This window comes from Sus scrofa, chromosome 2 (genome assembly GCF_054392235.1).
Source record: "Sus scrofa isolate SSC_HxYL_T2T_F1_AM1 chromosome 2, Sscrofa_HxYL_maternal_Yorkshire_Landrace_v2.0, whole genome shotgun sequence".
In the NCBI taxonomy this organism is placed as follows: Eukaryota; Metazoa; Chordata; class Mammalia; order Artiodactyla; family Suidae; genus Sus; species Sus scrofa.
Window position 1 is genome coordinate 147,375,881 of NC_139384.1, and position 16,299 is coordinate 147,392,179.

Below are 16,299 nucleotides of genomic sequence, written 5' to 3' on the forward strand. Positions count from 1 at the left end.
CAAGATGGGAACTCCAGGACACAGAATTCTTGTGTGTCATCTAAGTCAGAATGTTTTTTTGTTTTGTTTTGGGTGTTGTTTTTTTTTTTTTCTTTTGTCACACCTGCAGCATGAGGAAGTTCCCGGGCCAGGGATCTTTCTTGTGCCACATCTGCAACCCAAGCCATAACAGTGATAACAATGGATCCTTAACCTGCTGCACCACCAGGGAGCTCCAATTTTTTTTTTTTTTTTTTAATGCCAAGAATGTTTCTTTGGCTAGTAGTGGGGCTAAGAATTCTAAAGCAGGATTCTACATTTTCTTTAACCTAAGAAGCAGAGCACTTGTGGAGTTATCCTGTGGCGCAGCAGGTTAAGGATCCAGGGCTGTCACTGCAGCACTTATACAAACCCTTACTGAGCGCTGATGGATCAGTTTTTTCTAATCGGGAGGCTGTTTACCTTTTACATGGTAACATATCAGTTGCAATAAAAATCTAAATCAGTGCTGTTTTGGTGACTCTTTGAACATATGTGGACATTGCTATAAAAGTGGAGAAGGTGGCTTTTCTGTAAGTACGAGGGTGACTAATTATATCAGTGTTACATATTTGAAGCATCTTTAACAATTAAGTTTTGTTTAAAAGAAATTTTTTTTTTTATTCTTTCAGATGTTTTTATACCTATGCCAGAGAACTTACTAGTAAATTTGAATGAAAGTAAAGAGGTAAGGGAGCTTTTCCTATCTGACATGTTTAATTGAAATGTTGAAGGAATATATTTTTTAAATGAACTTGAAGTAGAATTTTGCTTCTTGCCATGACATTTCTAAGATGTGTAGCATTTTCTATTTGCTATTAGTTAAAATTCATCAGATGAGCAGTTTTTGAGTTCACCCTTGAACCGATTGCTTTTCAGTTGGATGTATCCGTTTGTAGTAGGGTAGAAGATAAGCCTGTCCCATGGAGGAGGAAAACCTGAAGGAAACCTGCCTTGCCAGCCATTTTGGGAAACTGGGAGGGTTGCCGAGATAAGCTTCTGGTCACTGCATAGAAGCGCTCTAGCTAGGCTGCTTTCAGTGCCCTTTGCTTTTCTGATTCACAGAGTGTCATTGGGCTCAGTTCAGAAGAAACTCTTATTACCTGCCTGGAAATTGCCATGACATAATGCAGTGAGAGGTGAACAGAATGTGTCTCAAGGGGGGATGTTGTCTACCCTGTACATGCATATATGCCGTAGGGGTAACCTTTTTACTAGCAAGTCTATAGTCTCAGCTGTTGGCAATGGTGACTTTGCCATAGTGCGAAGTATTTTTTTTCCCATTAACTCTCTTTATTTGTACAACCTAACCTGAATAGGTAGTTGTTTTTTTGTTTTGTTTTTCTTTTGTAGAGATATTACTAGCTGGCAAATTTACTGGCTGTCTTAGATTTTGCGATAGGGAAGAGTTAAAACACTCTTTGGAACTGAAAAGACTAAAGTTTGTAGAGGTGATTGAGAAAGCCATATTTCATGGCATTTAAATACGTCAGATCTCTAAACTGATGGTTCTTTTGGATATATTTTGGACTTATAGTCTTGCTGGACTTCTGCATGTGCAAGAACTGTAAGGCCCCAATTTTGATTTGTCTTGCTTGCCAGTTTATAATGTTGACTTAAAATGGCTTTCTTGTCATTTGACCAACCTCATTGTTTACTGTACCGTCTGTAGATTTTCTGACCATCATCATGACTCAATGTCTTGTCTATTGTATTGGTTACTGACTTACTCCGAAACAAAAATTTTATTGTAACACTCTTGAGTTTTCTTCCTTTATTTCACAAGCTCGTCCAAGATTTACTGAAAACTTTGCCGCAGATGTTCACCAAGACCCTGGAGACCCAGAGTGCCTTGGGTCCAGCACTTCAGGCGGCCTATAAGCTGATGTCCCCAACTGGTGGTCGGATGTCTGTCTTTCAAACACAGCTCCCAACTCTTGGAGTGGGAGCCCTGAAACCACGAGAAGAACCCAACCAAAGGTCATCTGCTAAGGTTAGAAGGTCATCAACAGATGTATGATAAGATTTATGCTGGTGCTTTGTCCTTTTGACTACACAGCGTGTGTGTGTGTGTGTGTGTGTGTGTGTGTGTCTTTTTAGGACCACACCTGCAACATATGGAAGTTTCCAGGCTAGGGGTCCGAGTTGGAGATGTACTGCCAGCCTACACCACAGCCACAGCAACGCCAGATCTGAAACGCATCTTCAACCTGCACCATAGCTCACAACAATGCCAGATCTCTAACCTGCTGAGTGAGGCCAGGGATTGAACCCGCATCCTTGTGGATACTAGTTGAGTTCATTACCACTGAGCCACAACGGGAACTCCCAGAGCTTATTTTAAATTTATTTTTCAGTTGTGGAGAAAAGGGAATATAAGGAAATAGATAAAGCATTTCTGTTCTGTGAAACATCTCTATTTTATTACGGTATTTTCTGTGCGAGTCACCCTTAGCTTATGTTTAGATCTTTAGCAGGCCACTAGCAATGCTACCTGCCTTTGGTGAGAAAGTTAGGCAGACTAAGAGAATGTGCTTGCTAGGGACAAAGCAGAACCTAGATGAGCAGTAAGAAGTAGTCATAGTTTGGTATCTTGACTACCATAGGCTGCTTTTGAGCACCTCATGTGTATAAACTTAGTGTGAGATGTGTATTTCTCAAGAGGTTATGAGAGTATGACCATATACTGTAATGATTAGGGTGTCGGTGTTGGAGTTAGTGTGCCTAAGTTTCACTGCTTTTTAGATGCATGAGCTTGAATAGTTAATTTTTTTGTCCCATGTTTCCTTATATTTATTAAGTGAAAATATTGATAGGATCCATCTTTTATGATAGTTGAAAAGTATTATGTATGAATTGTTTAGAAATTTTCAGCATACTAAGCATTTAATAGATTATCAAAATTAGTATAATAGGTATATTTCTTTTTAAAGATAAAATAAAATAGAAAATTCTTAAGTAATTTTACTGAAAAAAGAGAAAATATTACCAGAAAGGGGGGGGGTTGTAGAATGCCCAAGGATAATTGTTAACCCTTGGTGTATATGGATAGGCATATGAATTATATGACAATTTAATGATTTGAAATTTTTTTCTTTCTAATTATTCATAGGAAATTCACTTGACACCATCAACTGACTTCTATAAGAAATTAGCCTTGGACTGTTCTGGTCAGCAGGTAGCTGTTGACTTATTCCTTCTCAGTGGGCAGTATTCCGATTTGGCTTCTCTAGGTAAGTTCTTTCTAGAAATAAGTTTTCTCATGTAAATGTCAGAATGGTATGTATATGCTGGTATTCCAAATAGAGGGCAAAATGAAAGAATTCTTATTCCCTTGGGAGAGTTAGTTTAGTCTATTATAAATCTTAGAGTCTTCTATTCTAAACATTTAAATATTACTATTTAAAGGAATGAGGGAGTTCCTGTCATGGCTCAGCGGTAACAACCCAACTAGGATCCATGAGGATGCGGGTTCAATTGCTGGCCTGCTCAGTGGGTTTAGGATCTGGTGTTGCTGTGACTGTGGTGTAGGCCAGCAGCTGTGGCTCTGATTCGACCCCTAGCCTGTGAACTTCCATACTGCCAAGGGTGCAGCCCTGAAAAAGCAAAAAATAGTAATAATAATCAAGAAATGAAGTAATTCCTTTTTGACAATATCTTTGCAGGTTAAAGAAAGTTTGATTTAAATGCCTGTGGTTACTTTGGTATAGTAATAATAGTTCACGGCAGAATTTACAAGGGGTGTGTATTCTCTTTCAGGTTGTATTTCCCGGTATTCAGCAGGTAGTGTCTATTACTATCCATCTTACCACCATCAGCACAACCCAGTGCAAGTACAGAAGTTACAGAAGGAACTACATCGATACCTCACTCGGAAGATTGGCTTTGAGGCAGTCATGAGAATTCGGTGCACCAAAGGTGGGGGCCTTTTTCCTTTTACACCTACAAAGGCATAAATGTTGCTCTGTTTTTTGGCCGTGCCTGTGGCATGTGGAGTTTCCTAGGCCAGGGGTTGAACCTGACAACACCAGATCCTTAACCCACTGAGCCACTAAGGAACTCCTAAGTACCGCTTTGATATGAATAAGTATACATATTTTCACCTAATCTTATCTCATAAGATTTGCTCTTCTATGATAGCGTACTTACTTTGATGAACTATGCAGTTAAGAATAGAGAGGACACATTATTGAAAAACTAAGAGGACTATTTTGAATATACTAAAAACCATTGACCTGTATATTTAAAGTATGGTTTTTTTATGGTATGTGAATTATATCTAGTGAAAAATAAATCATATTCCCAAAGAAAATAAAGCATATTACTAATGGACTTATAAGCCAGTTATTGAGCAGTAGTAGTGGAAAATCATTTTTTTTAACAACTGTCTCTTTTTTTTTTTAACAGGAATATTCCTAGTTTTTTTTTTTTTTTTTTTTTTTTTTTTCTTTTTCTTTTTACGGTAGTACCTGTGGCATATGGAAGTTCCCAGACTAGGAGTAAAATCGGAGTTGCAGTTGCAGGCCTACGCCACAGCCTTGGCAGTGCCAGATCCTTAACCCACTGAGTGAGGCCAGGGATCAAACCCACATCCTCACAGATACTGCTGGGTTCTTAACACACTGAGCTGCAGTGGGGATTCCACAACTATTTTTTTAAATTTTGGTAAAATGTATGTAACATAAAATTTACCATTTTAGGAGTTCCCTTTGTGGTACAGTGGAAACAAATCCGACTAGGAACCACGACATTGAGGGTTCGATCCCTGGCCTTGCTCAGTGGGTTAAGGAACCAGTGTTGCTGTGGGTTGTGCTGTAAGTCGCAGATGCGGCCTGGATCCTGTGTTGCTGTGGCTGTGGCATAGGCCGGCACCTACAGCTCCGATTAGACCCTTAGCCTGGGAACCTCCATATGCTTTGGGTTCAGCCCTAAAAAGACAAAAAAAAAAAAAAAAAAGTCATTTTACCATTTTTTAAGTGTACAGTTGAGTGGCATTAAGTACACTATTGTTGTGTAAACACTAGCACATCCATCTTCAGAAGTAGGGTATCTTTTATTTTGTGTTCTTTTCATCTTGCACCTGCCACTAACACCTTGCCACATTGTTGCTTTGGAAATAGTCACACAGTTTCAGAATGCTTAAGTCCAATTTATTTTTTGGGATAAATGTTTTGTGATTTCTAAATGTGATAACTGTTTTCTTAAGAAAATGGGAAATCATAATTCTCTTATTTTATTTCTCTACATTATCAGCCTGGTTTTATTCAGATTTTAAAACATTACTGCTTTTGGAGTTCCCATCGTGGCTCAGTGGTTAACGAATCTGACTAGGTCCCATGAGGTTGCCAGTTTGATCCCTGGCCTTGCCCAGTGGGTTAAAGATCCGGCATTGCTGTGAGCTGTGGTGTAGGTCGCTTTGGATCCCGAGTTGCTGGGAGTTCCCGTCGTGGCGCAGTGGTTAACGAATCCGACTAGGAACCATGAGGTTGCGGGTTCAGTCCCTGCCCTTGCTCAGTGGGTTAACGATCCGGCGTTGCCGTGAGCTGTGGTGTAGGTTGCAGACGCGGCTCGGATCCCGCGTTGCTGTGGCTCTGGCGTAGGCCGGTGGCTACAGCTCCGATTCAACCCCTAGCCTGGGAACCTCCATATGCCGCAGGAGCGGCCCAAAGAAATAGCAAAAAGACAAAAAAAAAAAAAAAAAAGCGCACCCTTCGATAGCTCAGCTGGTAGAGCGGAGGACTGTAGATGGGATCCGTGTGGATCCCGAGTTGCTGTGGCTGTGGTGTAGGCCGGTGGCTACAGCTCTGATTAGACCCCTAGCCTGAACCTCCATATGCCGAGGGTGTGGCCCTAGAAAAGGCAAAAAGATCAAAAAAAACTAAAGAAAGAAAGAAAGAAAGAAAAATTACTGCTCTTGCTGTACACAAATTGACAACATTGTGAACCAACTATAATAAAAAATATTACTGCTCTGTAAAAGGGTATAAAGCAATCATTTTTTACAGTAGTAGATTATATGAAATATGTAGTAAGAAAAATAGGTATCATGAGTTCCCGTCGTGGCTCAGTGGTTAAAGAACCCGACTTGGAACCAAGAGGTTGCGGGTTCGATCCCTGGCCTTGCTCATCAGATTAAGGATCCTGCGTTGCCGTGAGCTGTGGTGTAGGTGGTAGACGCGGTTTGGATCCCGAGTTGCTGTGACTGTGGCATAGACTGGCAGCTACAGATCCGATTGGGCCCCTAGCCTGGGAACCTCCATATGCCGCGGGTGCAGCCCTAAAAAGACCAAAAAAAAAAAAAAAAGAAAGAAAAATAGGTATCAAAGAATCCACAAACCTGTCCACTAGAAAGATGTCAAAATTTATTGATCAAATGATGTGCCAGATGATGTTCTTCAGTATCCATCACTGTAATAAAAAGAAAAAAAATGGTTGTGCAAAACAACCGAGAGGAAAATTTATGTAATCTCTTATATCAAGTATCATATAAACACTTAAGAAGTCGCCCCATCTCCACAACTCACAGATATTGGCATCACCCCAAACTAATCAACTAATCATTTACCACATGGCTTTCTGTTTGTTTTCCTTTTTTTTAAATAACAGCTTTACTGAGGTAAAATTTATAAATCATACAATTTACCCATTTGAAATATACAGTTCAGTGGTTTTAAATGTTTTTGCCATGGTATCACCACAGTCAAGTTTACAACACTTTCATCATTCCCAAAAAGAGCCCTGTACTGATCGTAGCAAGCACTTCATTCTCCCACTTAGGCAGCTGCCAGTCTTCCGTCTCTAGGGACTTGCCTGTTCCGCGTATTTCCTATTAATGGAGCTATGCACCATGAGGCCCTTTGTGACTGCTTCTTACACCTAGCATAATTTTTGTTGTTGTTGTCAGTAAAGCAAGAGATTTATTAAGGCATCGGAGGGCACAGGCTGAGCTCAAGATGGTGCCAGCCAACATAATGTTTTGTTCATCCAGTATCTATCAGTATTTCATTACCCTCCTTGTAAGAAATACTTTATTTTTATTTCTCAGTGGTATTCCATTGTATAGTTATGTCTCATTTTGTTTATCCTTTCATCAGTTGATGAATATATAGGTTGTTTCTACTCTTTGGATATTATGAATAATATTGCTACAAACACTTGAATAGAGGTTTTTGGACTTTTTTCTTTTTTTTAGGGCCGCACCCACAGCATATAGAGGTTCCCAAGCTAGGGGTCAAATTGGAGCTACAGTGGCTGGCCACAGCCACAGCCACAGCAGTGCAGGATCCAAGCCACATCTGCGACGTACACCACAGCTCATGGCAACACCAGATCCTTAACCCACTGAGTGAGGCCAGGGATTGAACCCATATCCTCATGCTTCCTAGCGAGATTCGTTTCCGCTGTGCCACAGCGGGAACTCCTGGACCTGTTTTCATTTCTCTCAGGTCTATAAATAACTAGGGTTTATAACTGGATCATAGTACGTTTAGCTTTTTGAGGAACCACTAAACTTCTCCACCAGAGGCACCATTTTACATTCCTTCCAGTAGTGAATGAAAGTACTGCTTTCTTCACATCCTTGCCAGTACTTGTTACTGTCCTGTCTTTTTCTTTTAGCCATCTGAGTGGGTGTGATGTGGCATCTCATTGAGTTTTTGATTTGTATTTCCCTGTTGATGAATAATGTTAACATCTTTGCTTGTGCTTATGGGCTGTTAATGGTCTTTGGGGAAATACGTATTTAGATCCTTTTCTCATTTTTTAAAAATTTTTAAAAGTTATTTTTATTTTGGGGGGGCTGTACCTGCAGCATATGGAGGTTCCCAGGTTAGGGGCCTAATCAGAGCTGCAGCTGCCAGCCTACACCACAGCCACAGCAATGTCAGATCCTTAACCCACTGAGCAAGGCCAGGGATTGAACCCGGATCCTCATGGATACTAGTTGGGTTCATTACCACTGAGCCACAGTGGGAGCTTCCACCTTTGTGACTCTTAACACTTAGGGAATTCTAACGGCTTTAGGAACCCTATGCCAGAAATGGGTGAAGACTGAGTATATATTTCTTATAAACCACAGTGTCACGTCTCAACTTTTTAATGTCCTCTCTGTCATTCTGATAAATGACAAGGATAAGATGTAATTATCAATATGTGGATATGTATAAATAATTTTGATAAATTTTTCTCTTTTAGGTCTTTCCATTCATACTTTCCATGGGAACTTTTTTGTTCGGTCAACAGACTTACTGTCTTTGCCTAATGTTAACCCAGATGCTGGGTATGCAGTACAGATGTCAGTGGAAGAGAGTCTTACTGACACTCAGTTGGTTTCCTTTCAGTCAGCGCTCTTGTATACATCCAGCAAAGGTAAGGCTTTTTTTGTTTGTTTTATTAATGGCAAAAACACATAACGTGAGATCTATCTTAATATTTTAAGTCTAAAATGCAGTACTTTTTTTTTTGTCTTCTGTCCTTTTAGGGCTGCACCTGTGGCATATGAAGGTTCCCAGGCTAGGGGTCTAATCAGAGCTGCCGCCGCCAACCTACTCCAGAGCCACAGCAATGCCAGATCCAAGCTACACCACAGCTTACGGGAACGCCGGATCCTTAACCCCCTGAGCAAGGCCAGGGATCGAATCTGCAACCTCATGGTTCCTAGTTGGATTCATTTCCACTGTGCCACGATGGGAACTCCCCTAAAATACAGTATTATTGTCATTCCCATTGTGGCTTAGCGGAAATGAACCCGACTAGTATCCATGAGGATGTGGGTTTGTTCCCTGGCCTTGCTCAGGGGGTGAAGGATCCTGTGTTGCTGCAGGCTGTGGCATAGGTTGTAGATGCGGCTCGGGTCTGGTGTTGCTGTGGCTGTGGCATAGGCCAGTAGCTACAGCTCTCATTCGATCCCTAGCCAGGGAACTTGCATATGCCAAAGGTGTGGCCCTAAAAATAAACAAAACAAAACAAAGCTCTACAAAGAGTGTATAATAGGGAGTTCCCTTTGTGGCTCAGTGGTTAACAAACTCAACTAGGATCCACGAGGATGCACGTTCAATTCCTGGCCTCGATTAATGGATCTGGGGATCTGGCGTTGCCGTGAGCTGTGATGTAGGTCTCAGACACAGCTTGGATCCCGCTTTGGATCCCTGTCGTAGGCTGGCAGCTGTAGCTCTGATTCGACCATTAGCCCCTGGGGACTTCCATATGCCCTGAGTGTGGCCCTTAAAAAAAGTGAAAAAAAAAAAAAAAGTGTATAATGGATTTTTAATGAAAACCTTTAGTATTAGAAAGTCAAGGATTTTGTTTTGGTTTTGGTTTTGTTTTTTTGTCTTTTTGCTATTTCTTGGGCCGCTCCCGCAGCATGTGGAGGTTCCCAGGCTAGGGGTCGAATCGGAGCTGTAGCCACCGGCCTACACCAGAGCCACAGCAACACGGGATCCGAGCCGCGTCTGCAACCTACACCACAGCTCATGGCAACGCCGGATCGTTAACCCACTGAGCAAGGGCAGGGACCGAACCCGCAACCTCATGGTTCCTAGTCGGATTCGTTAACCACTGCGCCACCACGGGAACTCCTGTTTTGGTTTTTTTGCCCGCGCCTGTGGTGTATGGAAGTTCCGAGGTCAGGGATTGAATCCAAGTTACAGCTGTGTCCTCTGTCAGGATCCTTAACCTGATGCCTAGGTTTCTTTTCTTTGGAGTGTGTGGGGGAGCCGCAGGGACAGCCCATGGAGATTCCCAGGCTTGGCGTCGAATCAGGGCTACTGCTGCTGGCCTACCCCACAGCCATGGCAATTCCAGAACCAAGCTGCGTCGGCAACCTACACCATAGCTCACAGCAATGCCAGATCCTTCAGCCACTGAATAGGGCCAGGGATCAAACCCACATCCTCATGGATACTAGTGAGGTCCATTTCTGCTGAGCTGCAGTGGGAACTCCCTAGATACCATTTATTTGACCAAAGAAGAACATCCCAGTCCTTTCTGCCCATTGATTTTTCTTAAAATTAAAAAAAAACTAATATAAAATTGACTTATAATCTAATCTACCATTTTAACGTATAGTTCTACAAGTTTTGACAAATGTGTGTGTAGCCACCACAATTTAGATATCACTGTCTTTTTTTTTTAGAATTTTTGTTTGTTCATTTTTGTCTTTTGTCCTTTTAGGGCTGCACCCACGGCATATGGAGGTTCCCAGGCTAAGGGTCTAATTGGAGCTGTAGCCACCAGCCTATGCCAGAGCCACAGCAACGTGGGATCTGAGCCGCTTCTGCGACCTACGCCACAGCTCGTGGCAATGCTGGGTCCTTATTAACCCATGGAGCAAGGCCAGGAATCGAACCTGCAACCTCATGGTTCCTAGTTGGATTCGTTTCCACTGCACTGTGACGGGAACTCTAATATCACAGTCTTTTCTTTTACCCCAGAAATTTCCTCGTAGTCAACCTCTCTCCTGTCCCCAGTGCCTTTGCAAAGATGTCTTATGAATAGAATCATACAGTAGGTAGCCTTTTGTATCTGGCTCTTTCACTTAGGTAATACACTGGAGATTTATCCGTGTTGTTGCATCTGCCAGTAGTTTGTTACTTTTTATTCCTAGGTGGTATTCCATTGTACCCAGTTTGTTGTTTATTCACTTTCCAGTTGATGTACATTTGGGTTGTTTGCAGTTTTCGGCGATTTCAAATATAGCCCTTATAAAACATTTGCATTTGGATATTTATGTAAGCATAAGTTGTCATTTCACTTGGGTGAATACTTCTTAGTGATTTGGACGAATGACTGGGTTGTATGGTGAGCACGTTTTGACTCTTTAAGAACTTTCCAAACTGTTTCCTGAGCCTCTGTACTGTTTTGCATTCTTCCTTGTAGTATCCGAGAGTTCTAGCTGCTCTGCATCCTCACAAGCATTTGCTGTTATCAGTGTTTATTTAGTTTTTGTTTGTTATTTTTAGTTTGAGTTTCAGGTGGTTTTTGTTTCTGTTATTAGCCATTTTCATGAAGTATAGTGGTGTTTCTTTTGGTTTTATTTCATGTTTCCCTAATACCTAGTGTTAGATATCTTTTTTTTTATTATATATATATTTTTTATTTTATTTTCCCACTGTACAGCAAGGGGGTCAGGTTATCCTTACATGTATACATTACAATTACATTTTTTCCCCCACCCTTTCTTCTGTTGCAACATGAGTATCTAGACATAGTTCTCAATGCTATTCAGCAGGATCTCCTTGTAAATCTATTCTAGGTTGTGTCTGATAAGCCCAAGCTCCCGATCCCTCCCACTCCCTCCCCCTCCCATCAGGCAACCACAAGTCTCTTCTCCAAGTCCATGATTTTCTCTTCTGAGGAGATGTTCATTTGTGCTGGATATTAGATTCCAGTTATAAGTGATATCATATGGTATTTGTCTTTGTCTTTCTGGCTCATTTCACTCAGGATGAGATTCTCTAGTTCCATCCATGTTGCTGCAAATGGCATTATGTCATCCTTTTTATGGCTGAGTAGTATTCCATTGTGTATATATACCACATCTTCCGAATCCAATCATCTGTCGATGGACATTTGGATTGTTTCCATGTCCTGGCTATTGGGAATAGTGCTGCAATGAACATGCGGGTGCATGTGTCTCTTTTAAGTAGAGCTTTGTCCGGATAGATGCCCAAGAGTGGGATTGCAGGGTCATATGGAAGTTCTATGTATAGATTTCTAAGGTATCTCCAAACTGTTCTCCATAGTGGCTGTACCAGTTTACATTCCCACCAGCAGTGCAGGAGGGTTCCCTTTTCTCCACAGCCCCTCCAGCACTTGTTATTTGTGGATTTATTAATGATGGCCATTCTGACTGGTGTGAGGTGGTTAGATATCTTTTCTTATCCTTACTGTTAGAAATTTAGGGGAGTTCCCATTGTGGCACAGTGTAAATGGATCTGAGTAGTATCCATGAGGATGTGGATTCGATCCCTGGCCTCGGTCAGTGGGTTAAGGATCTGGCATTGCTGTGAGCTGTGGTGTGGGCCAAAAGCTGCAGCTCCAGTTCAACCCCTAGCCTGGGAACTTCCATATGCTGCAGGTGCGGCCCTAAAAAGCAAAAAAAAAAAAAAAAAAAAACGAAAGTATAAAACTTCTGTTCTCTGGAATTTAAATATCAAAACACACTCTAGAAGTGTGTGCTGTGGAGTAGTGCTGTCGTACAGTGTATATATTTTCCCCAAATTATTATTATAAAAAAGTATAAAATAACCAAAATTTTGAGAAAAGAGATTTAAAGAAGCTATAATGTTACCATCACTTGAATACAATCGCTATTGTCTTTTTAGAAATAATTTGAAGAAAAATAATTTTGTAGTTAAAAGAAATTGGAGTTCCCATTGTGGCTTATTGAAAACAAATCTGACTAGCATCCATGAGGATGCAGGTTCAATCCCTGCTTCGATCAGTGGGTTAAAGATCTGGCATTGCTGCGAGCTGTGGTGTAGGTTGCAGACACAGCTTGCATCTGACGTAGCTGCGGCTGTGGCACAGGCCAGCAGCTACAGCTCTGATTCCATCCCTAGACTGGGAACCTCCAGGTGCTGTGAGTGCAGCCCTAAAAAAATAAAAAAAATAAATAAATAATAGTAATAATAAAATAAATAGAACTTTAGAGTTTTCATTAAAGTTTTGATACTATCCTTCTTTACTATACATAATGCTGTTTGGTTCTAAATTGAAAAAAGTGATTTTTCCGAGTAACTTTATTTATTTATTTATTGGCTGTGCCCACAGCATGCAAAAGTTCCTGGCACAATGATTGAATGTACTCCACAGCAGTGACAACTCCAGATCTTTAACTGTTAGGCCATTGGGGAACTCCCCGAGTAACTTTAATACAAACTTTTTTTTGTATAGTTGTGCTTCACATACTGTCATTTGTGTGTTTTCTCCAAAGGTGAAAGAAGAATTCGAGTTCATACTTTGTGTTTGCCAGTAGTTTCAACTCTGAATGAAGTCTTTCTTGGAGCTGATGTTCAAGCAATTTCAGGGTTATTAGCCAACATGGGTAAGAATTGTTAAATAACCTATTTTAAATGTGTTGCAAGTAATAACATTTGAAAAAATCCACATGGTTTTGGAAGATCGCATTGTGGTGCAGTGGAAACGAATCTGACTAGTATCCATGAGGACCTGGCCTTGCTCAGTGGGTTGGGAATCCAGTGTTGCCTTGAGCTGTGGTGTAGGCTGCAGACGTGGCTCCAATCCCAAGTGGCTGCAGCCGTGGTGTAGGCTGGTAGCTGCAGCTCTGATTTGATCCCTAACCTGGCAGCTTCCATATGCTGTGGGTGTGGCCCTAAAAAAACCAAAAAACAAAAAACAACACATAATTGTGTTTTCCTTTAAATAATTAGCTTTAAGATCTTAGTGTTTTGGAATTCCTGTTGTGGCGCAGTGGAAACAAATCCAACTAGGAACTGTGAGGTTACGGGTTCGATCCTTGGCCTTGCTCATTGGGTTAAGGATCCGGCGTTGCCATGAGCTGTGGTGTAGGTTTCACATGAGGCTCAGATCTGGTGTCGCCGTGGTATAGGCCGGCATCTGTAGCTCTGATTAGACCCTTAGCCTGGGAACCTCCATATGCTTTGGGTGTGACCCTAAAAAGTAAAAAAAAAAAAAAAAAAAAAAAAAAAATTTGCAGTGTTTTGGATCCAGTATTTGCCTGCTATGTAACTATTTGAATTAAAGGATCTGCTGCAGATAACCTGGTCTTTTTTTTTTTTTTTTTTTTAATTTAAACATCTTTATTGATATGTAATTTGTTTATTGAGCGAAAAGTGATACGGCAATCACTTAACCCATTTAAGTATACAATCCCATTGTTTTGAGTGTATCTGTTTACAGATTTGTGTGGACATTACCTCAATCTAGTTTTAGAACATTTCTTTCAACTCAAAAAGAACCTCATGCCCATTAACAGTTACTGCTCACTCTCTCCTCTCATGGGCCTTAGGCAACCACTAAACTGCTTTCTGCCTTATCATCTGACTGCTGGTGGACCTAAATAACTGTGTATAATTGCCTTCTTGGATTTTCTTTTTTTTGGTCACATGTGTGGCATGTGGAAGTTCCCAGGCCAGGGATCAAACCCAAGCCACTGCAGTGTTACATTGAGGGATGCACCATGAGAGAAATTTGGAGATAGATATATATATATATAGATATATATATATATATCTATATATATATATATAGACACCTTTTTCAGTTGGTTCTTGCTCCCTTTCTCCTTTAGGGATGACTGCCAGTAGATCCATTTACTTCAAACTCAAATCTGCCTATAATAGGAATAATTACCTATTTTCTTGTACTTACTACTGGGAAAATTTTTCTTTACTGGAACATGGTAAAGAATGCAGCCTCATTTTGGTCTCATATGTTGTTGAAAGTTATAAATGGTGACCTAAGAAATTTGAGGTTCATTGCCTTTGTCTTGTTGAGTTAGTACATTTTCATTATAGTATGATTATTATCTTTTTAAAATTTTATTTATTTATATTTCTTTTAGGGCTGTACCTATGGCATATGGAAGTTCCCAGGTTAGGGGATAAATCACAGCTGCCAGGGATCGAATCTGTGTCCTCATGGATACTAGTTGGGTTCGTTACCACTGAGCTACAATGGGAACTCCTTTATCTTTATTATCGACAACAACTATTCGTTAGGCGGTCTTTGTGGATTTAAAAAAAATCTTTACAACAGCTTGCTTCACAAGTATTAGGTTTTTTTTACTAAATTTGGTTGATCCCAATATGCACTTTTTTCACCTTTTCTCAAAATCTTTAAAATCAGGATGTCTTCAGTTGATAAAGCAGGTAATAGTAATCTGCATTCTTTCTTGTTTATGCACAAATTTGGTCATAGTGGTTAATATCACTTCCTTGAGTATTTTTATTACCACATGAATTGAGTGTAGTTGTAGTTTGAGAAAGCTTCACAACAATTACTGTGTTTTTAATATTGAAAAAAAACTTTTGAGTATGAAGAAAAGCATGTGGAGTGGCATTACCCATGATGAAAATCATCTGAATAGTTCTCTAAGAGCTCTTTCAGTAATATGAAATAATTCTCGGCGTTAAGAAAGCATGTGTGTTTAATGGCAGAGTTTTCTTCTTTCTCAACAATATATGAAATTAAATGGTGGGTTACAATTAATAACATCTTAGATTCAACGAAATACAGTTTTCCAGTTTTACAGATAAGGATACTGAGACTCATTACGGTTAAATTACTTGCAAAATATTTATATTTCTAGGAAATAACGGAACACTGTTTCAAGACAGGTTGGTTTGATTCTCCAAAGTATGTGCCTTTAACTGCTGTGTTTGGTTCCTTGTTTGTGTAATATCTTGAGAATTCATATAATTAAAAAAACGTTTCTGTCCTTAACAGTGAGGTTACTAACCTTCTGTCTTATTTCTCTTTTGACCCTGTCTCAATCTCTCTCAGCTGTTGACAGGTCTGTGACTGCCAGCCTGAGTGATGCTCGGGATGCCCTAGTGAATGCCGTCATAGACTCTCTTTCAGCTTATCGGTCTTCAGTCCTAAGTAACCAGCAGCCTGGACTCATGGTTCCTTTTTCTTTGCGGCTTTTCCCACTGTTTGTGTTGGCTCTCCTTAAACAGGTAACAGAATCAGAACCAGAAACTAACACAGTGAAAATGTTAACAGCCAAAATTTTTGTCTTGTGACCTACTAAATGTTGAATATAGAACTTTATGCCAGTTATGTTTTCGCAGGACAGGGACCTTAATTCTTATTATGTCTTAAAGGATTTGTAACCAAAGAATATTACAAAATGCTGATTGAAAGTATGTGCCTTGGGAGTTCCCACTGTGGCTCAGCATATTACAAACCCAACTAGTATCCATGAGGATTTCGGTTCAGTCCCTGGCTTCACACAGTGGGTTAAGGATCTGGCTTTGACGTGAGCTGTGGTGTAGGTTGCCAATGCAGCTTGATTCGGCCTGTAACCCAGGAACTTCCATTTGCTGCAGGTGCAGCCCTAAAAAGCACAAAAAAATATGCCTTGTTTGTAAGAGATGCCCACCAGGTATTCACAGATGTTATCAGAGATGCAAGTGATGACTGATTTTCCAGTTTCTCAAAACAGGAACTGTATATTTTATTGTTTTTTTGGTTTTTTTTTTACTTTTCTAGGGCCACTTCCCGCAGCATATGGAGATTCCCAGGCTAGGGGTCCAATTGGAGCTACAGCTGCCAGCCTACACTGCAGCCACAGCA

At 40.5% G+C, this 16,299-nt stretch overlaps 1 protein-coding gene and 1 long non-coding RNA gene across 10 annotated transcripts in view; one reads left to right on the top strand and one right to left on the bottom strand.

Moving 5' to 3' along the window:
- SEC24A (SEC24 homolog A, COPII coat complex component) overlaps window positions 1-16,299 on the top strand; it is a 120,434-nt gene that overhangs the window by 92,778 nt on the left and 11,357 nt on the right. For 6 of the 9 annotated variants that reach the window (XM_005655003.4, XM_085009171.1, XM_085009172.1 and 3 more), the window contains 7 exon segments: window positions 651-706; window positions 1,805-2,011; window positions 3,131-3,251; window positions 3,778-3,936; window positions 8,212-8,385; window positions 12,953-13,063; window positions 15,505-15,680. In XM_005655003.4, the coding sequence (XP_005655060.1) occupies window positions 651-706; window positions 1,805-2,011; window positions 3,131-3,251; window positions 3,778-3,936; window positions 8,212-8,385; window positions 12,953-13,063; window positions 15,505-15,680 (1,004 nt within the window). 9 annotated transcript variants of the gene reach the window in all.
- LOC102164588 (uncharacterized) overlaps window positions 2,423-16,299 on the bottom strand; it is a 30,581-nt gene continuing 16,704 nt past the window's right edge. The window contains exons 3-4 of the long non-coding RNA XR_298148.4: window positions 4,946-6,426; window positions 2,423-4,511 (exon numbers count right to left, since the gene is read on the bottom strand). This is a non-coding gene — a long non-coding RNA (uncharacterized LOC102164588). The remainder of the gene's footprint in view (window positions 4,512-4,945; window positions 6,427-16,299) is intronic.